Source organism: Myotis nattereri (assembly GCF_964212035.1).
Source record: "Myotis nattereri genome assembly, chromosome: 16".
Classification (NCBI taxonomy): Eukaryota; Metazoa; Chordata; class Mammalia; order Chiroptera; family Vespertilionidae; genus Myotis; species Myotis nattereri.
This window is the reverse complement of record NC_138091.1, coordinates 16,758,755-16,774,590: the sequence shown is the minus strand read 5'-3', so window position 1 is coordinate 16,774,590 and position 15,836 is coordinate 16,758,755. Positions and strand designations below refer to the sequence as shown.

The 15,836-nt window shown below is 48.1% G+C and overlaps 1 protein-coding gene across 1 annotated transcript; it reads left to right on the top strand.

The window, feature by feature from the left end:
- The first annotated feature begins 184 nt into the window (after positions 1 to 184).
- Positions 185 to 15,111, top strand: WRAP53 (WD repeat containing antisense to TP53). The gene is made up of 10 exons (XM_081109008.1): positions 185 to 830; positions 997 to 1,095; positions 1,600 to 1,711; positions 12,858 to 12,946; positions 13,146 to 13,236; positions 13,342 to 13,474; positions 13,986 to 14,194; positions 14,372 to 14,475; positions 14,607 to 14,741; positions 14,846 to 15,111. Exons 1-10 carry the CDS (start codon positions 424 to 426, stop codon positions 15,090 to 15,092), a joined length of 1,626 nt encoding a protein of 541 aa, XP_080965134.1. The 5' UTR covers positions 185 to 423; the 3' UTR covers positions 15,093 to 15,111.
- Positions 15,112 to 15,836: the final 725 nt, after the last annotated feature.

Genomic DNA, 15,836 nt, shown 5'->3' with positions numbered 1-15,836 from the left:
GCTTTTCTCGCCCAGGCAGACGCTTTCAGACTACAACTCCCAGGAGCCACCAAAAGCCCCACGGCTTCATGGGAATGGTGACTCCTGGTCCCGCCCCTTCCGTGGGTCGCACGCGAAATCTGAGCCGAGATGCGGAGACCCAATCGAAAGGTTGGCCCAGATCTCGCGAGAGCCAGTGGCGCGTAGGGACCAACCCGGCTGAGGTCCGCGGTGCTTTCAACATTGGTGTCCCAGCGGCTACGTTCCATTCTCGGGGTCTTCTGCCCCCTCCCGGAAGAGGACGGGAGGCACAGGTGGGTCTCTCGAGTCGGCTGCCCGGATCCTGGTGAATTTTGAAGCGGAGCGGCCGGGGCAGGTAGCTGGCAGCCAGCGGGGAGAGGGCTGCCTGGCCGAGGCCAATGCCTGCCGCGCTTCCTCGGCGGTATGAAGACGTCCGAGGAGCCACCGTTAGCGCCCTACTGCCTGTCTGCAGACAAGGCCCCGGCTTCGGCCCGTCTCTCGCCTCAGGCTTCCCCGATGGATAAAAACACGGACCCAGAACTGATGCCACTGACATCCGAAGGCGATGATCCGCCCCGCGTGTCCCCCGATCCCATGGCTGGCTCAGCTGTGTCCCAGGAGCCGGAGGAGGGGGGGGACCTCGCTTCTCTCTCCACTTCCCCGGAAACAGGGGTTTGCACTCCCAGTGAGTTGAGCCCTGGAATCAAGGAGCAAGAACTTCCTGAAAGTGTGAGCCTTCCTGCGGAGGAAACGAGCGGGCCGGAATTGGGGCCTGGAGAAGCCGGGGAAGGTGTGTCCGAGGAGCCTGTTCCTGAGGAGGAGGGGTCCACGTAAGTGGTGCTGGCAGTTGACGGCGGGAATCCGAGGACATTGGAAATCCGAGATGCATGGAAGTGTGAGATGTCCCTTATCCTCCGGTCCTCAGTCCCAGTTCTCCAGGCCTATTTCCTCTCTGCTTTGGCGACTCAGGTTTGTTGTCCCCCACCTTCCTTCCAGCACGTGGAGCTACAGCTTCTCCCAACTACCTCAGTTTCTCAGTGGTTCCTGGTCAGAGTTCAGCGCCCAGCCTGAGAACTTCTTGAAAGGCTGTAAGTGGTAAGGAAAACGGGGCAGGGAGATAAATCCACTAGGATTTTCACCTCCGAATACCCCATTCGCCTGGGAGAAGGATTCACCAGAGGTGGGGGAGGAGTAAGAATCCCTCTTGTGCCGAAACCGGGTTGGCTCAGTGGATGAAGCGTCGGCCTGCGGACTGAAGGGTCCCAGGTTCGATTCCGGTCGAGGGCATGTACCTGGGTTGCGGGCACATCCCCAGTAGGAGATGTGCAGGAGGCAGCTGATCGATGATTCTCTCTCTCATTGATGTTTCTAACTCTCTATCTCTCTCCCTTCCTCTCTGTAAAAAATCAATAAAATATATTTAAAAAAAATAAAAAAAAAGAATCCCTCTTGGATTGAACTTCAGTTTCACCTGGGATTTTGTCTTCTACTTCCCTCAGGGTTCTGGGGGGAATTTACTCCCTAGACATAGGCTCAGCCCTAGCCCTGCACTTGGAAAATGTAGGTCTGTCTAGCTTTCTAACCTTTGCCTACTCCTAGGGCCCCTGATGGTTCCTGCATCTTGACCAATAGTGCTGATAACATCCTGCGGATTTATAACCTACCCCCAGAGATGTACAGTGAAGGGGAGCAGCGGGAATATGCAGAAATGGTAAGGGTAAGGGCTAAACCAGCCCTTTCACCAGACACTGAACATCTTCGTCATGAATTTCCATAGGTAGCATTTTTTATCCTGAATTCTGAAGTCCTTTATTTATTTTTATTTTGTTCTTTAAAATTGATTTGAGAGAGAGAGAGAAAGAAAGAAACATCTATTTGTTGCCTTATCCGGTTTGGCTCAGTGGATAGTGCGTTGGCCTGTGGACTGAAGGGTCCCAGGTTCGATTCCGGTCCAGGGCACATGCCAGGGGTTGTGGGCTCGATCCCTAGTAGGGGGCCTGCAGGAGGCAGCTGATTGATGATTCTCTCTCATCATTGATGTTTCTATCTCTCCCTCTCCCTTCCTCTCTGAAATCAATAAAAATATATATTAAATAAAAAAAGAAACATCTATTTGTTATTCTACTTATTTATGCATTCAACCTGACTGGGATTGAACCCAAAACCTTGGTGTTGGGAGGACGTTGTAACCAATTGAACTAGGGCATAAAGTCATTTAGAGAGATGTTTGTCCCTTCTTTAGTCAGGAATATGTGTTTTCCATAAAAGAGTAGTGACTTTTAGTGACAGTACTTAATTGACTTACAGATTTTTTTATTTTTAAAATTTTATTTTAATGGTATTTTATTTTTTGTTAATCCTCACTCGAGTATATTTTTCCATTGATTTTTAGAGAGAGTGGAGGGGGAGAGACAGAGAAACATCGATATGTCGATTGGTTGCCTCCCACACGGGAATTGAGCCTGCAACTGAGATACGTGCCCTTGACTGGAATTGAACCTGGGACCCTGCAGTCCGAGGGTTGGTTGATGCTCTATCCAAACCAGCTAGGGCCAGGTTATTTTTGAGAGTACATTTATTAAAGCTGGGCACAGTGAAACAAGGAAGGGCTTAGGATAGAAGAAGCAACAGAAGGGAGCCGAGGTGGGGCTGCTGTGGCTCTCTAGAAATGTTATAGGAAAGAAATGGTCCCAGGCAGGGCTGCTGTGGCTCACTGGAAAGTCAGGGAGAAGGAACCTTGGAGATGGGTTGAGGTGGCTAGCCAGGGTGAACTGCCGCTGCCCATTGCTCCCCTGGTTGCAAGTCTTGTGGGGACCTTAGGGTTTAGGAGATGCATGCCTGAGCAGGAAGAAAGGTGTGGGCGTGCTCCTGAGAGGGAGAGTGCTGACAGGTATTTATTGAATGATTACCAATAATATATCAGTTACTGTGTGGTGCTGGGGTAAAGTGAATGAGACAGATGAGCTGGTTTGCTTTCTTGTTTGGGAGATAGACAACAAACATGCAAACCAATAAATAACCAAGTTCATTACAAATTGTAATAAATGTTATGAAGGAAGTAAACAGAATGAGGAGAGAATAAGGAGAGGATACGGCTGAGATAAAATGGTCAGGAAGGGGCCCTCTGAAAAGGAGACATTTAAACTGAGACCTGAAGGATATGAGATCAGTCATGTGAAGAGCTATAGAAAGCGCATTCTGGGGAGAGGCAATGATCTTCCAAAAACCAAGAGCTAGGAAAGAACTTTGTGTGTTCAAGGCACAGAAAAAAGACTAATGCACCTGGACTGAGGCCAGTGAGAGGGGGAGGGTGCTGCTTATGGAGAGATGGCCAGTGGCCACATTGTGTCAGGTCTTGTCAGTAAGGCATTTGGAGTTTATTTGGGAAGCCATGTAGAGTTTTAAAACAGGAGTGAAATGATGGCTGAATTTTAGAGAATGGACTGTGGGTGGGCAACAGTGAAATCAGGAAGACTCATTAGAATGCGTTTTTCATGGTCCAGGCAAGACATGATGGTGGCGTAGGCTAGGGTGGTGTCAGGAAAGCTGGGGAGATGTGGATGGGTTTGAAGTATATTTTGTAGGACGTGGAGGTGCAGGGAAGGAAGCAGCCAAGTGTGGTGTCCAGGTTTTGCTGCCAGAGGGATGGTATGATTTACTCAGAACAGGAAACAGGGATATAAAAAGGTATTGGAACAAGTCAGGAGTTTTTAGGTACATTAATTGTGAAATGTAAAACTACGGGGAGAAGTCGGAGCTGGGGATATACCTTGAGAAGTGGGGGAGCATGTAGATAATATGTTGTGTCTTGAGAGTGGATTCCGTCTCAAGAGAGAGTGTAGATGGAGGAGAAGGCCCAAGCAGAGCCCTGCGTTCCAGCTTATGGAGGAGGAGTGCAGAAGAAACTACAAAAATGGAGGCAAAGAGTCATGCCTAACGCTGCTGAAAGTGAGGCAGATTTAGAGAATAACCCAAGAAGACATTAGTGATCCTGACCAGAGTACTTTCAGGGGAGTGATGGAGGCAGAAGCCAATCAGAGTGGGTGGGAGAGGAAATATAGACACTTCCTTGGAAGAGTTTTCTTATGACAGGAAACAGAAATGGAATGGTGACCAGAGGGACTGTGAGCCCCAAAAAGGGTTAATGGTTGTCTCTGTGTTGTCAGGAATAACTCCAGTAGACAGGAATTGGTGCTCTAGGAGAGAGAAGGGTTAACAAAGCCACCGAGTAGCTGGGTGAAGACAGACTCCAGAGTACATTAGAGGTCTTTGATAGGTTCAGGATAATCCCTTGCTGTAGAACAGTGGTTCTCAACCTTCTGGCCCTTTAAATACCGTTCCTCATGTTGTGACCCAACCATAAGATTATTTTCTTTCTTTCTTTCTTTTTTTTTAATATATTTTATTGATTTTTTACAGAGAGGAAGGGAGAGGGATAGAGAGCCAGAAACATCAATGAGAGAGAAACATTGATCAGCTGCCTCCTGCACGCCCCCCACTGGGGATGTGCCCGCAACCAAGGTACATGCCCTTGACCGGAATCGAACCCGGGACCCTTGAGTCCGCAGACCGACGCTCTATCCACTGAGCCAAACCGGTTCTGGCAATTTTCTTTTTCTTTTTTTTTTTTTTTAATATATTTTATTGATTCTTTACAGAGAGGAAGGGAGAGAGATAGAGAGCTAGAAACATCGATGAGAGAGAAACATCGACCAGCCGCCTCCTGCACATCCCCCACTGGGGATATGCCCGCAACCAAGGTACATGCCCCCGACTGGAATCGAACCTGGGACCCCCCAGTCCGCAGACCGACGCTCTATCCACTGAGCCAAACCGGTTTTGGCGGTTCTGGCAATTTTCATTGCTACTTCATAACTGTAATGTTGCTATTGTTATGAATTGTAATGTAAATATCTGATATGCAGGATGGTCTTAGGCGACCCCTGTGAAAGGGTCGTTCGACCGCCAAAGGGGTCGCGACCCACAGGTTGAGAACCGCTGCTGTAGCAGGAAAGGCAGAAGATGCATTCAGAGGCACCTCTCTGGTGTTTGGAAGATTTCGGTGTCTCTCTGTTGGCTTCTCAGTGAAGCAGGAAGGGAGCTTACCGGCTGAAGGAAGAGGGCCTGCGGGCAGAGAGCAGGAGTGAAGGATCGGTCCTGGAGAGCTGAAGATCAAAACCACCCTAGGATGTGGAGGATTGCTCATCTTAGCCCAGTGCTCATAGAAATGTGTTGCCATCCATTTAAAGTCAAAACAATTAGTGTGGTTATGCGTCCTTCCCCAGCAAGGTAATGGACCACAGTTTCTGAGTTTGTAAAATGAGGATGATGATAACAACACTCACCTCACAGAGTTGTGAAAATTAAAAGAATTAATGTAAAGTGCTTAAAACAGTGCCTGATGTAGTAAGTATTCAATAAGCACTAGTAGTCACTGATAGTAGTTGAGTGCAAACATGGAGGATAGTCTGGTTGGGGTTTGTCAGGGGTGAAAGACAAGGGTGTCTTTCAAAAAAATACGTTTTTATTGATTTTTACAGAGAGAGGAAGGGAGAGGGATAGAGAGATAGAAAAATAGATACGAGAAAAACATCAACATTGATCAGCTGCCTCCTGCACACCCTGCACTGGGGATCGAGTCCACAACCCAGGCATGTGCCCTGACTGGGAATGGAGCCAGTGACCTCTTAGTTTGTGGGTTGATGCTCAACCACTGAGCTACACCAGCCATGATGTAAATATATTTTTGATGAAGCTGATTAATTGTGGTAGAAATGGCAAAGCAAGCGAGCAGAATTGGTTGGAGATGGTAGCCAGAGACTGTGGTTGTTGACAAGGCCCAGGACTCACTCATGGTCTCAATTACAGCTGTGGGTGCTAAGGAGGTAAAGGAATGGGAAAGGCCATGGTATTGGATGGATGCATCATTCTTTCACTGATTCGTTTATTCAGCACTATTTTTTTTTTTTAGTACATTCTATGTACTAGCCCTGTTTTAGAAGCTGAGGATTAGTCAAATAAAAACAGGCAAAAGTCCCTGTACTTGTGAAACTTATATTCTAGTGTGGGGAACAGGCATCTAAAAAAAATAACAAAGTAAAACATAATATATGGTACTTGGGCTAGGGTGGTGTCAAGAGAGATGGAGGGATGGGGATGCATTTGAAGTATCTTTTGTAGGACTTGGAGGTCAATTGAATGTGGAGGTGCAGGGAAAAAAGCAATCAAGGATTATGTCCAAGTAATTTTTTTAATCCTCACCTGAGGATTCATTGATTTTTAGAGAGAGAGGAAAGGAAAAAGAGAGAAACTTCAATGAGAGAGAGAAACCTCTATACTCGCCCAGCATGTGGATCAAACCCGCAACTAGGTATGTGCCCTGACTGGGAATTGAACCCGCAACCTTCTGGTGTATAGGATGACACTCCCACCAACTGAGCCACCCAGCCAGAGCTGACCTCACTATTTAGGTGACATTTGAGCAGAGATCTGAAGGAAGGAAGAGAGTGAACCAAGCTGGTGTTTTGGGAAAGAATACAGTGGGCAGGGAGAATAGCAAGTTCAAAGTCCCAGTGGAAGTGAAAGTCACCAAGAATAACATGAGTATCTATAGGGAGTGAGACAATAAACCAGGAGATAAAGTCTCAGTGAATGAGGGAGAATGACAAAAAGTGGGGAGCTAGACTGATGGCAGGAACTATAGAGAAGCTGGAGTTTGGAGAAGTGAAAAGATTTAGAAATTACAGTGGGGAGCACAGTTGATACCCATCTCCTGTCCTTGAGGTGTGTACTGGGGACAGGGGGTGAGAATTAAAGAAATTCTTGGTGGCTTCTTTAAAGAAGAAGGGTGTCCAGCTCTGGGGATGGTCCTAAATGCTTATCCAGCTGCAGCTCTGTCAGATCGGAGGCTGCAGACCTTTGAGCTCTCAGTGCAAAATATAAGGCACGCCATACGCCGGTTCCTGGAACAGAAACCAGTGGTTCTCAGGGCCAGGTGGCTGCGGTGCAGCCATCCTGAAAGAAGAATTCAGGCCCTGGCTGGTGTGGCTCAGTTGGTTGAAACTTCATCTTGTACACCAAAAGGTTGCGGTTCCAATTCCTGGTCAGGGCACATACCTAGGTTGAAGGTTTGATCCCCAGTTGGGGTGCATGCGGAAGGCAACCAATTGATATCCTCTCTCACGTTAATGTTTCTCTTTCTCTCCCTCTCCTTCTTCCCCTCTTTCTAAAATCAATAAGCACATCCTCAGGTGAGGATTTAAAAATAAAAAAGAAGAGTTCAGGAGCAGGGATAGTTACATGAGATACTGAATATATGGGAGGTTGAGAATTTATTGCACAAACTCATTTAAGAGAAATAGGAATGTTAAAAAGGAAAAAAGTCACCATTAACCACTCTGCAGAATTCAGCCCTTTAAATTTTTTACTTTTTTTAAAGCTTTGTATAAGTACTGAAGCTCTTTAAGTGGCTGTAATCCTATAGTAGATGGTTTGGTATACTGCTGTTTTTAAAATAATCATATCCTAAATGTTTCTCATGGTGCTTCAGTCTTAATGGTATGCGATAATGCACTGAGGCTTATGGTAGATAATTGTCTTACCTATTCCTCTGTTTTGGACATTTGGGTTGTTTCTAGGATATTTATATATAAATTATTCAGTGAAGTGTTTTGATGAAGATTCTTTTCATAAGAGAAATTTTTTTTTAAAGAATATATTTTTATTGATTTCAGAGAGAAAGGGAGAGGGCAAGATAGATAGAAACATCAGTGATGAGAGAAAATCATTGATCGGCTGCCTCCTGCACACCCCCTACTGGGGATTGAGCCTGCAACCTGGGCATGTGCCCTTGACTGGAATCAAACCCAGGACCCTTCAGTTCCCAGGTCAACGCTCTATCCACTGAGCCAAACCAGCTAGGGCAAGAGAAATTTTATGAGTAAGAAATACCATAGGTCAAGCAGTATCATATTTGTTTTGGCCATATTTGTTTTGTGTTTCTTGTGATATAGATAGTCCATTTGTTTTCAAAGTTTTTGTGTTTTTTTAAAATGCTGTTAGCATTGTGGGCGTACCATGTCTAGCCCAACCTCATTCATTAGATATTCCCTTTTTAAAGTTTAGTATTTGGAAACGGATAAAGTTTATATAGGTGGGGAAATTGGAGGGCATTTTGGGGGTATATCCCTATACTGCTTCTTCCCAACATAGTTTCCCAATAGCTCTCCTCTCTTCTCTCCCATTTCTAGAACTCTTATTCTCAACTCCCCAGCCTCTTTTCTGAGAACTTTCCTCCCTATGGCTCTTGCCTAAGGCATTTACTCCCCTCTTGCCTTCTCCAGAGAAGACTGTGCATCCTATGTGCCCTACATATTTCATTAGGGGGAAAGGGGAACCCTCATTCCCAAATGCTATTCCAGACAATTGTCCTTTTTCTTGGTGAAAACTTTTCCTTTGAGGCTTCTGCTGTCTGATTCTCCCACTCACCCTCACCAAGGACATTGGCACCTCATAGCGCTCCTGTGAACCCCAAGTCCTTCACCATCGTGATGAACTCAGGTATTCAAACCAAAAGCCAGGGTCTCATCCTTTAATGTGCCCCCCCCCCCCCCCGCCACGTCCAATTAATCACCACATCCCATCAAGTCTACCTAATCTTTCTGATCCATCTACTTCTCTCTATTTCACTGCCTCTACTTTAATTCAAGGTCCTATTATTTTGGGCCTTACGTTACTGGAACAGTCTCCTGTCTTCATTTACTCATTAAAACATTATTTAGGCCCTAACCGGTTTGACTCAGTGGATAGAGTGTCGGCCTGTGGACTGAAGGGTCCCAGGTTCGATTCCGGTCAAGGGCATGTACCTTGGTTGCGGGCACATCCCCAGTGGAGAGTGTGCAGGAGGCAGTTGATAGATGTTTCTCTCTCATCGATGTTTCTAACTCTCTATCCCTCTCCCCTCCTCTCTGTAAAAAAATCAATAAAATATATTTTAAAAAAATAAAAATAAAATATTATTTAGCCCGGCCTGCAGAGCTCAGTGGTTGAGTGTCGACCTATGAACCAGGAGGTCATGGTTTGATTCCCAGTCAGGGCACATGCCAGGTTGCGGGCTCGTTCCTCAGTGTGGGCCGTGCAGGAGGCAGCTGATCAATGATTCTCTCTCACATTGTTGATGTTTCTATCTCTGCCTCTCCCTTCCTCTCTGAAATCAATAAAAATATATCTTAAAAACACACAAAAAATATTATTTAACCCTGGCCAGTGTAGCTCAGTTGGTGGGAACCTGCACCAAAAGATTGCAGGTTCAGTTCCTAGTCAGGGCACTTATCTAGGTTGCGGGTTCGATTCCCCGTCGGGGCATGTATGGGAGGCAACCTATCAATGTTTCTCTCTCCTCTCTCTCTCTCTCTCTCTCTCTCCTCTCTTCGCTCCTTCCCCCTCTCTAACATCAATAAGCATGTACTCGGGTGAAGATTGAAAAACAAAACATTGAAAATACTTGGTGTTGGAGAACAGTAGCGAGCAAGACAGACATGGTTCCTGCCTTCTCAGATAGGTACAAGGCGGAGTAAGGAGCACAGAGGGCAGTAGGGACACGGGCCAGGGCACCTTGCTCAGGTTGAGGGTTTAGGGAAGGCTTCCCAGTGGAAGAAGCATCTAGGAGCCCTGGAGGAAGACTAGGGTTCAGCCAGAAGTTGGGGGAGGTGAAAGAAGAGTATCACAGACTTAGACACCAGTATGCGTGCAAGCCTGCAGGCCGAGAGTATGGTGAGTTGGTACCTTCTGAGAACAGAGCTAAAACAGGAGGATGTAGAGATTTTTAAGGAGTGAGCACAGAGAGGTGAGCCATGAGAGGTGGATAGGGAAGCTTTGTAAAGAGGGGTTTTATGCTGAGGGTTATGAAGAGTCACTGGAACATTTTAAGAAGGTGACGTTGTACAGAATTCCAACTTAACAAGGTCTGCAGGGCCTTGATGTGGCCGTGGTGTGGAAAGGAGAATGGATGGGCAGATTGGAGTGTGAGGGTGCAGGGAGGCCTGGAGAACATGTCGGGTTTTGCAGAAATGCTAGCAAGAAGGCAGTGGCTCCATGTGGCATGACGGGAAGTGGACAGATGCAAGAGAACTCCAGGAGGTGGAACTGGCAAAATATGACACGGGGCTGGACCAAGAGTGAAAAGGCAGAAAAGAGGAGGAGGAGGAGTTGTCATTCAGGCTGGTGCTGATTTCAGGCTTGGAAATTGGCTGTGGAGCCCAGGAGGAGCAGCAGGCTTGAAGGTGGCAGGTTTGAGGTACCTGTGGGATAGCCAAGTGGAGCTTTCTACCAGGCAGTTGGATATATGGGTTCAGAGTAGAGAAGTGAAAACTGAAGTCATGGCTGGATGACATCACCCAAAGTTAAGCAAATAACTAACAAAGGACTGGTCCAGATGATCTAAAGATTGCCTTCAAATCAGTAAGAAAACGACAAAAGCCTAGTAGAAAAGTGAACAAAAATTATGAAAAGGCATACTTAAATTGTTAGTAAACAGATAAATGCCTCAAAAAACCCCACGTAGATACATGTCTAACCTCAGTAGTATGAAGGAAACGCAAATGTATACCATTTCACAGCCTTCAAACTGAGAAAAATTTAAGTCTGGCCATATCAGCAGGATGCAGAGCAACAGGCACGCTCATGCAGTCGGTGGAAGAGTGAGTTGGGATGAGCTCTTTGGGGAAAAAATGTGACATTATCTAGCAGAGCTGGCAAAGTACATGCCATTGAGCCCAATAATTTTCCTTGTTAGCAGAAACTGCAGAGAAACCCACCCTCTCATATGAGTACCAAAATGTTAAAAAACATACTAGCTAAAAAATGGAAAGACATCAGTGATTGTCGATAGAAAAGGAGAGATGAGTGAAGTAGTCTACAGCAGTGAAAATGTGTGAATTAGCGCTAAATGTTGTCACCATGGTTAAATCTCACAATCATAAACAGTGTGATATCATTAATATTAAGTTTAAAGGTATGTAGGATAATGCTGTACATTGTTTTTTCTTTTTTTAAAAAAAATATATTTTTATTGATTTCAGAGAGGGAGGGAGAGGGAGAGAGAGAGATAGAAACATCAGTGATGAGAGAGAATCATTGATCGGCTGCCTCCTGTATGCCTCCCACTGAGAATTGAGCCTGCGACCCCGGCATGTGCCCTTGACCAGAATTGAACCCAGGACCCTTCAGTCCATAGGCCGACACTCTATCCGCTGAGCCCAACCAGCTAGGGCTACATTGTTTTTTCTTTGTATAAATATATTCCTAAAGAAATTCATGAGAATGGTACATTCAGGATAGTGTTTACCTCTGAGGGAAGGTTTCATTGGGCTGAAATTTTAACTGTTTTGTATATTTTATTTCTTAAGCTGGGTGAAACAGTCACAGGTGTTGTTGTTTTTTAATACTTTGCATATTTGAACTGTTTAATTTTTTAATTTTTATTTTTTGTTAACCCTCTCCTTAGGATATTAAACTGTTTAATTTTTTAATTTTTATTTTTTGTTAACCCTCTCCGTTGATTAAAAAAACAACATGTTTTTAGCCCAGCTGGTGTGGCTCAGTGGTTGAGCATCAACCTATGTTTTTACTGAGTTTTAGAGAGAGAGAAAGGGAGAGGGATAGAGAGATAGACACATCAATGGGAGAGGAGCATCATTGGTTGGCTGTTTCTATACACCCCCCACTAGGAATCAACCCAGCAACCCAGGCATGTGCCCTGACCAGGAATTGAACTGGTGACCTCTTGGTTTTTGGGTCAACATCCAACTGCTGAGCTACCTCAGCCGAGCCCATTGATTTTTTTAGAGAGCGTGAAAGGGATGCCGAGAGACAGAGAGAAAGAGAGAAACATCGATGTGAGAGAGACACATTGATTGGTTGCCTCCCAAAAGTGGCCCGGCTGCATGAGCCCAGACCTGGGGCCAGGATCAAGCCTACAACCAAGGTACATGCCCTTGACCAGAATCAGACCCGGGACCCTTCAGTCCTCGGGCCAACGCTCTATCCAACTGAACAAAACTGGCTGGGGCTGTTTAATTTTTTAAGGGCTCAAGTGGCACTTAGTAGATGCTTAGTAAATATGTATATCATTGCCCTAGCTGGTTTGGCTCAGTGGATAGAACATCAGCCTGTGAACTGAAGGGTCCCGGGTTCGAGTCTGGCCAAGGGAACATGCCTGGTTGTGAGCTTGATCCCCAGGAGGGGGCATGTAGGAGGCAGCCGATCAATGATTCTCATCATTGATGTTTCTATCTCTCTCTCCCTCTTCCTTCCTCTCTGAAATCAATAAAAAAAATATAAAAGAGCCGAAACCGGTTTGGCTCAGTGGATAGAGCGTCGGCCTGCGGACTGGGGGTCCCGGGTTCGATTCCGGTCAGGGGCGTGTGCCTTGGTTGCAGACACGTCCCCAGTGGGAGATGTGCAGGAGGCAGCTGATGGATGTTTCTCTCTCATCGATGTTTCTAACTCTCTGTCTCTCTCCCTTCCTCTCTGTAAAAAAATCAATAAAATATAATATATAAAAGAAATATGCATATCATTGGTTGGTTCTTTGTTGGGATATTATTTATTTATTTTTCTTCTCTGAGTGTTTAAAAAGCAAAAGGATAAATGTGTATGACTTTTGGTGGCCCAATCTGACATTAAAGCATGAGCTGACCTTTGAATGTTGACATAAAGATTCTGTTCTTCATATTGACCCCATCTGCCCTCTCCTGCCTGGTTAAATGATGACACATGGTCTCCCTCTGCCGTAAAACTGCTGGAGGTCCAAGATGCCTCCCTTCCCTGCCAGTGACCTAGGCATTCCATCTGTCCAGGTCCCTGTCCTTCGGATGGTGGAAGGCGACACCATCTACGATTACTGCTGGTATTCTCTGATGTCTTCAAGCCAGCCAGACACCTCCTAGTAAGTGATGACCTTGGCCTCTGCTACTCCCCCTAGCAGTTTCAAGGGGATCCTCTATGAGAGAGAGTCTAGGGCTACCCAGGGACTCTGGGAGGAGGGAAGCTTGGTGTGCCTCCAGGTGTGAGCTGAGAGGGCCGGTCAGGTGGCTCCCCAGCCTTCCTTTGACAGCAGCAGGCCTCAGTGCCCTTGTTGTTCTCAGCGTGGCCAGCAGCAGCCGGGAGAACCCAATTCACATCTGGGATGCATTCACTGGAGAGCTCCGGGCTTCCTTTCGCGCCTACAACCACCTGGTAGGGACCTCCCGCCCAGCCCCGCTTGTCCTGGCCCAGCTTTCCTTCCTGGAGGACAGGGGACCTGCTTTACGAGGCCTGTTTCCGGCCCTTTCCTCCTCCCAGGATGAGCTGACGGCAGCCCACTCACTCTGCTTCTCCCCGGACGGCTCCCAGCTCTTCTGTGGCTTCAACCGGACCGTGCGTGTCTTTTCCACGGCCCGGCCCGGCCGTGACTGTGAGGTCCGAGCCACGTTTGGTAAGCATCTGTGCTTCCAAGAGAGGAAGCAAGGAAAGGGCACTGCTGTGTGCAGAGGGGCCTCGTGTGAGCCAGGGGACCACATGTTGGGGGGGGGGGGAGTGCCACAGCCTCCTCCGTACAGCCCTGGTCAAACCGGTGGGTAAAGGGCTTGTGCTCTCTGAGCCCAGTTCCTGTTGGCTGTGTACCTTTTGGTCTCCAAAATCTTAGTATCGTTAGGAAATTGGAGGTGAAGCTGGTTCTATTTTACTACAAGCCTTCAGCTTTCCATTCCTTCCAGGAAAAACAGATTTGAGCGGGAAGAAGTAGGTCTTAGGCATTTAGGTCCTTTGTGGGGAGCTGGGGGGAACCGAAGGATCTGGGGTCCTCATCCTACTGTGGCAGATGGAGGGGGGGATACTGAGTCCTGGCACATGGGCTCTGGGACAGGAGACTGAGGTGCACCTCTGATTAGCCTGGTTAATGTCAAGTGCCCTTGCTCGCTCCCCCACTTTGTTCCTCCCCTCTTTAGCAAAAAAGCAGGGCCAGAGCGGCATCATCTCCTGCATAGCCTTCAACCCAGCCCAGCCCCTCTATGCCTGTGGTTCCTATGGCTGTTCCCTGGGCCTGTATGCCTGGGATGATGGTTCCCTTCTCGCCTTGCTGGGAGGGCACCGAGGGGGCATCACCCACCTCTGCTTTCACCCCGATGGCAACCGCTTCTTCTCAGGAGCCCGCAAGGTACGAGTCATGTCCTGAGATCCCAAAGGGCAGTAGGCAGGAGTGGGGATGTAGGCTGATATGTTGGGGGATAGGTGTGAGAAAAACATCAACCCAAGCTAAAGGCGTGCCTGTAAAGCTTGAGGGAAGCAGAGATGTCTGGGTGGTGGGCTCCAGGCCCCTGTTCTATGTCTTCAGGATGCTGAGCTTCTGTGCTGGGATCTCCGGCAGCCTGGTCATCCACTATGGTCCCTGAATCGTGAGGTGACCACCAATCAGCGCATCTACTTTGATCTGGACCCGTGAGTGACCGTGGGTCCTTCCTTCCCAGGACTCGCGTGCCCCCTGTAACCCAGATTCGAACCCCTGGGTGTGAGGAGTTCCTGCGCTGGGATGATGGCGCCATGCCAGCAAGCCTCTGCTCTCTCCCCAGGACTGGCCAGTTCCTAGTGAGTGGCAGCACGAGCGGGGCTGTCTCTGTGTGGGACACGGGCGAGGCTGGGCATGAGAGGAAACCGGAACCTGTGCTGAGTTTTTTGCCTCAGAAGGACTGCACCAATGGAGTGAGGTCATACCACAGATCTTGGGGCTCGGGTTGGGAGGGAGGTGAATTGCAGAGGGAGCAAGCATCTGCTCTCGGGGGGTTGACAGACTGCCTGTCTCTCCCTCCAGCCTGCACCCTAGCCTGCCTCTGCTGGCCACTGCCTCCGGTCAGCGTGTGTTTCCAGAGCCCACGGAGAGTGGGGACGAGGGGGAGCAGGAGGTGGACCTTCCCCTGCTCTCCATGCGCCACGTCCACCTTGAATGTCAGCTTCAGCTCTGGTGGTGCGGGGGGAGCCCAGACACCAGTGTCCCTGATGCTCAACAGGGTGAGAGGGAACAGGGAGGGACAAAAAGAGGTGGGGGTGAGTTTATATAAAAAGGTTTTATATGATACCAGAATCTCTGTGTCTGTTTGGGGAGGCAAATGATGGAGGGGGGGGGGGAGGGTTATTAGTGGGCTCCCTAGTCCAGCAGCAGTGGGGATTGGCATATTGTTCCTAAAACCAGGGCTGAGAGGTGGTACTAGGCAGGAGCCAATGGGACTACTGAGCTTGGTGTGAAGTCAAGTAGTGGGGGTGGGGCTTCATGCCATTGACTGGTTGGTTGCTAGGCAACTTGATAAACTGAAGGGGGGGAACCTGTTTGAAATCTCACTCCCAAGGTGGGGTGGCAGGGGTCACAGTGAGCGTGGCTGAGCAGGAGTGGCAGGAACTGTGTCCGACTGCTGGGCGTGACTGTGTGAGACTGTGCAGCTGGTGACAGACAAGACACCCGCTCTCCCTTGCTCAACACTAGTTACCCTCATCCAGCAGCAGAGGGACCATTACTCAGCTCTGGAAGAAGGGGAGCAGAAGCACCCCCCTCCCCTCCCCTGGACTCCCCCAGGAGGCCCTGACTGAGTAGCCAGAGTCAAGGACACATGAGAAGAGTACAGATGCTCGAAGACACAGACGTCACAGTCTGTGTTCCCGTTAGATGCAGGACAAGGGTGACAGTCTCGTTCAGCAGTTACTGCTGTTTCTCCATTGATCTGGCCTGCCTTTGAGGGGGGCAGTATGTTATTTCAAGCAGCAGCGCCCCCCCCCCCACCTTGCCAAACACTGAGAAGAGGAGCCATGAA

Bases quoted from the DNA above. Each gene is read 5' to 3' on its own strand.
- WRAP53 (XM_081109008.1), top strand. From the start codon at position 424: ATGAAGACGTCCGAGGAGCCACCGTTAGCGCCCTACTGCCTGTCTGCA. The intron at 12,947-13,145 runs GTAAGTGATGAC...TGTTGTTCTCAG, and splicing joins AGCCAGCCAGACACCTCCTA to CGTGGCCAGCAGCAGCCGGG. The intron at 13,237-13,341 runs GTAGGGACCTCC...TCCTCCTCCCAG, and splicing joins TTCGCGCCTACAACCACCTG to GATGAGCTGACGGCAGCCCA.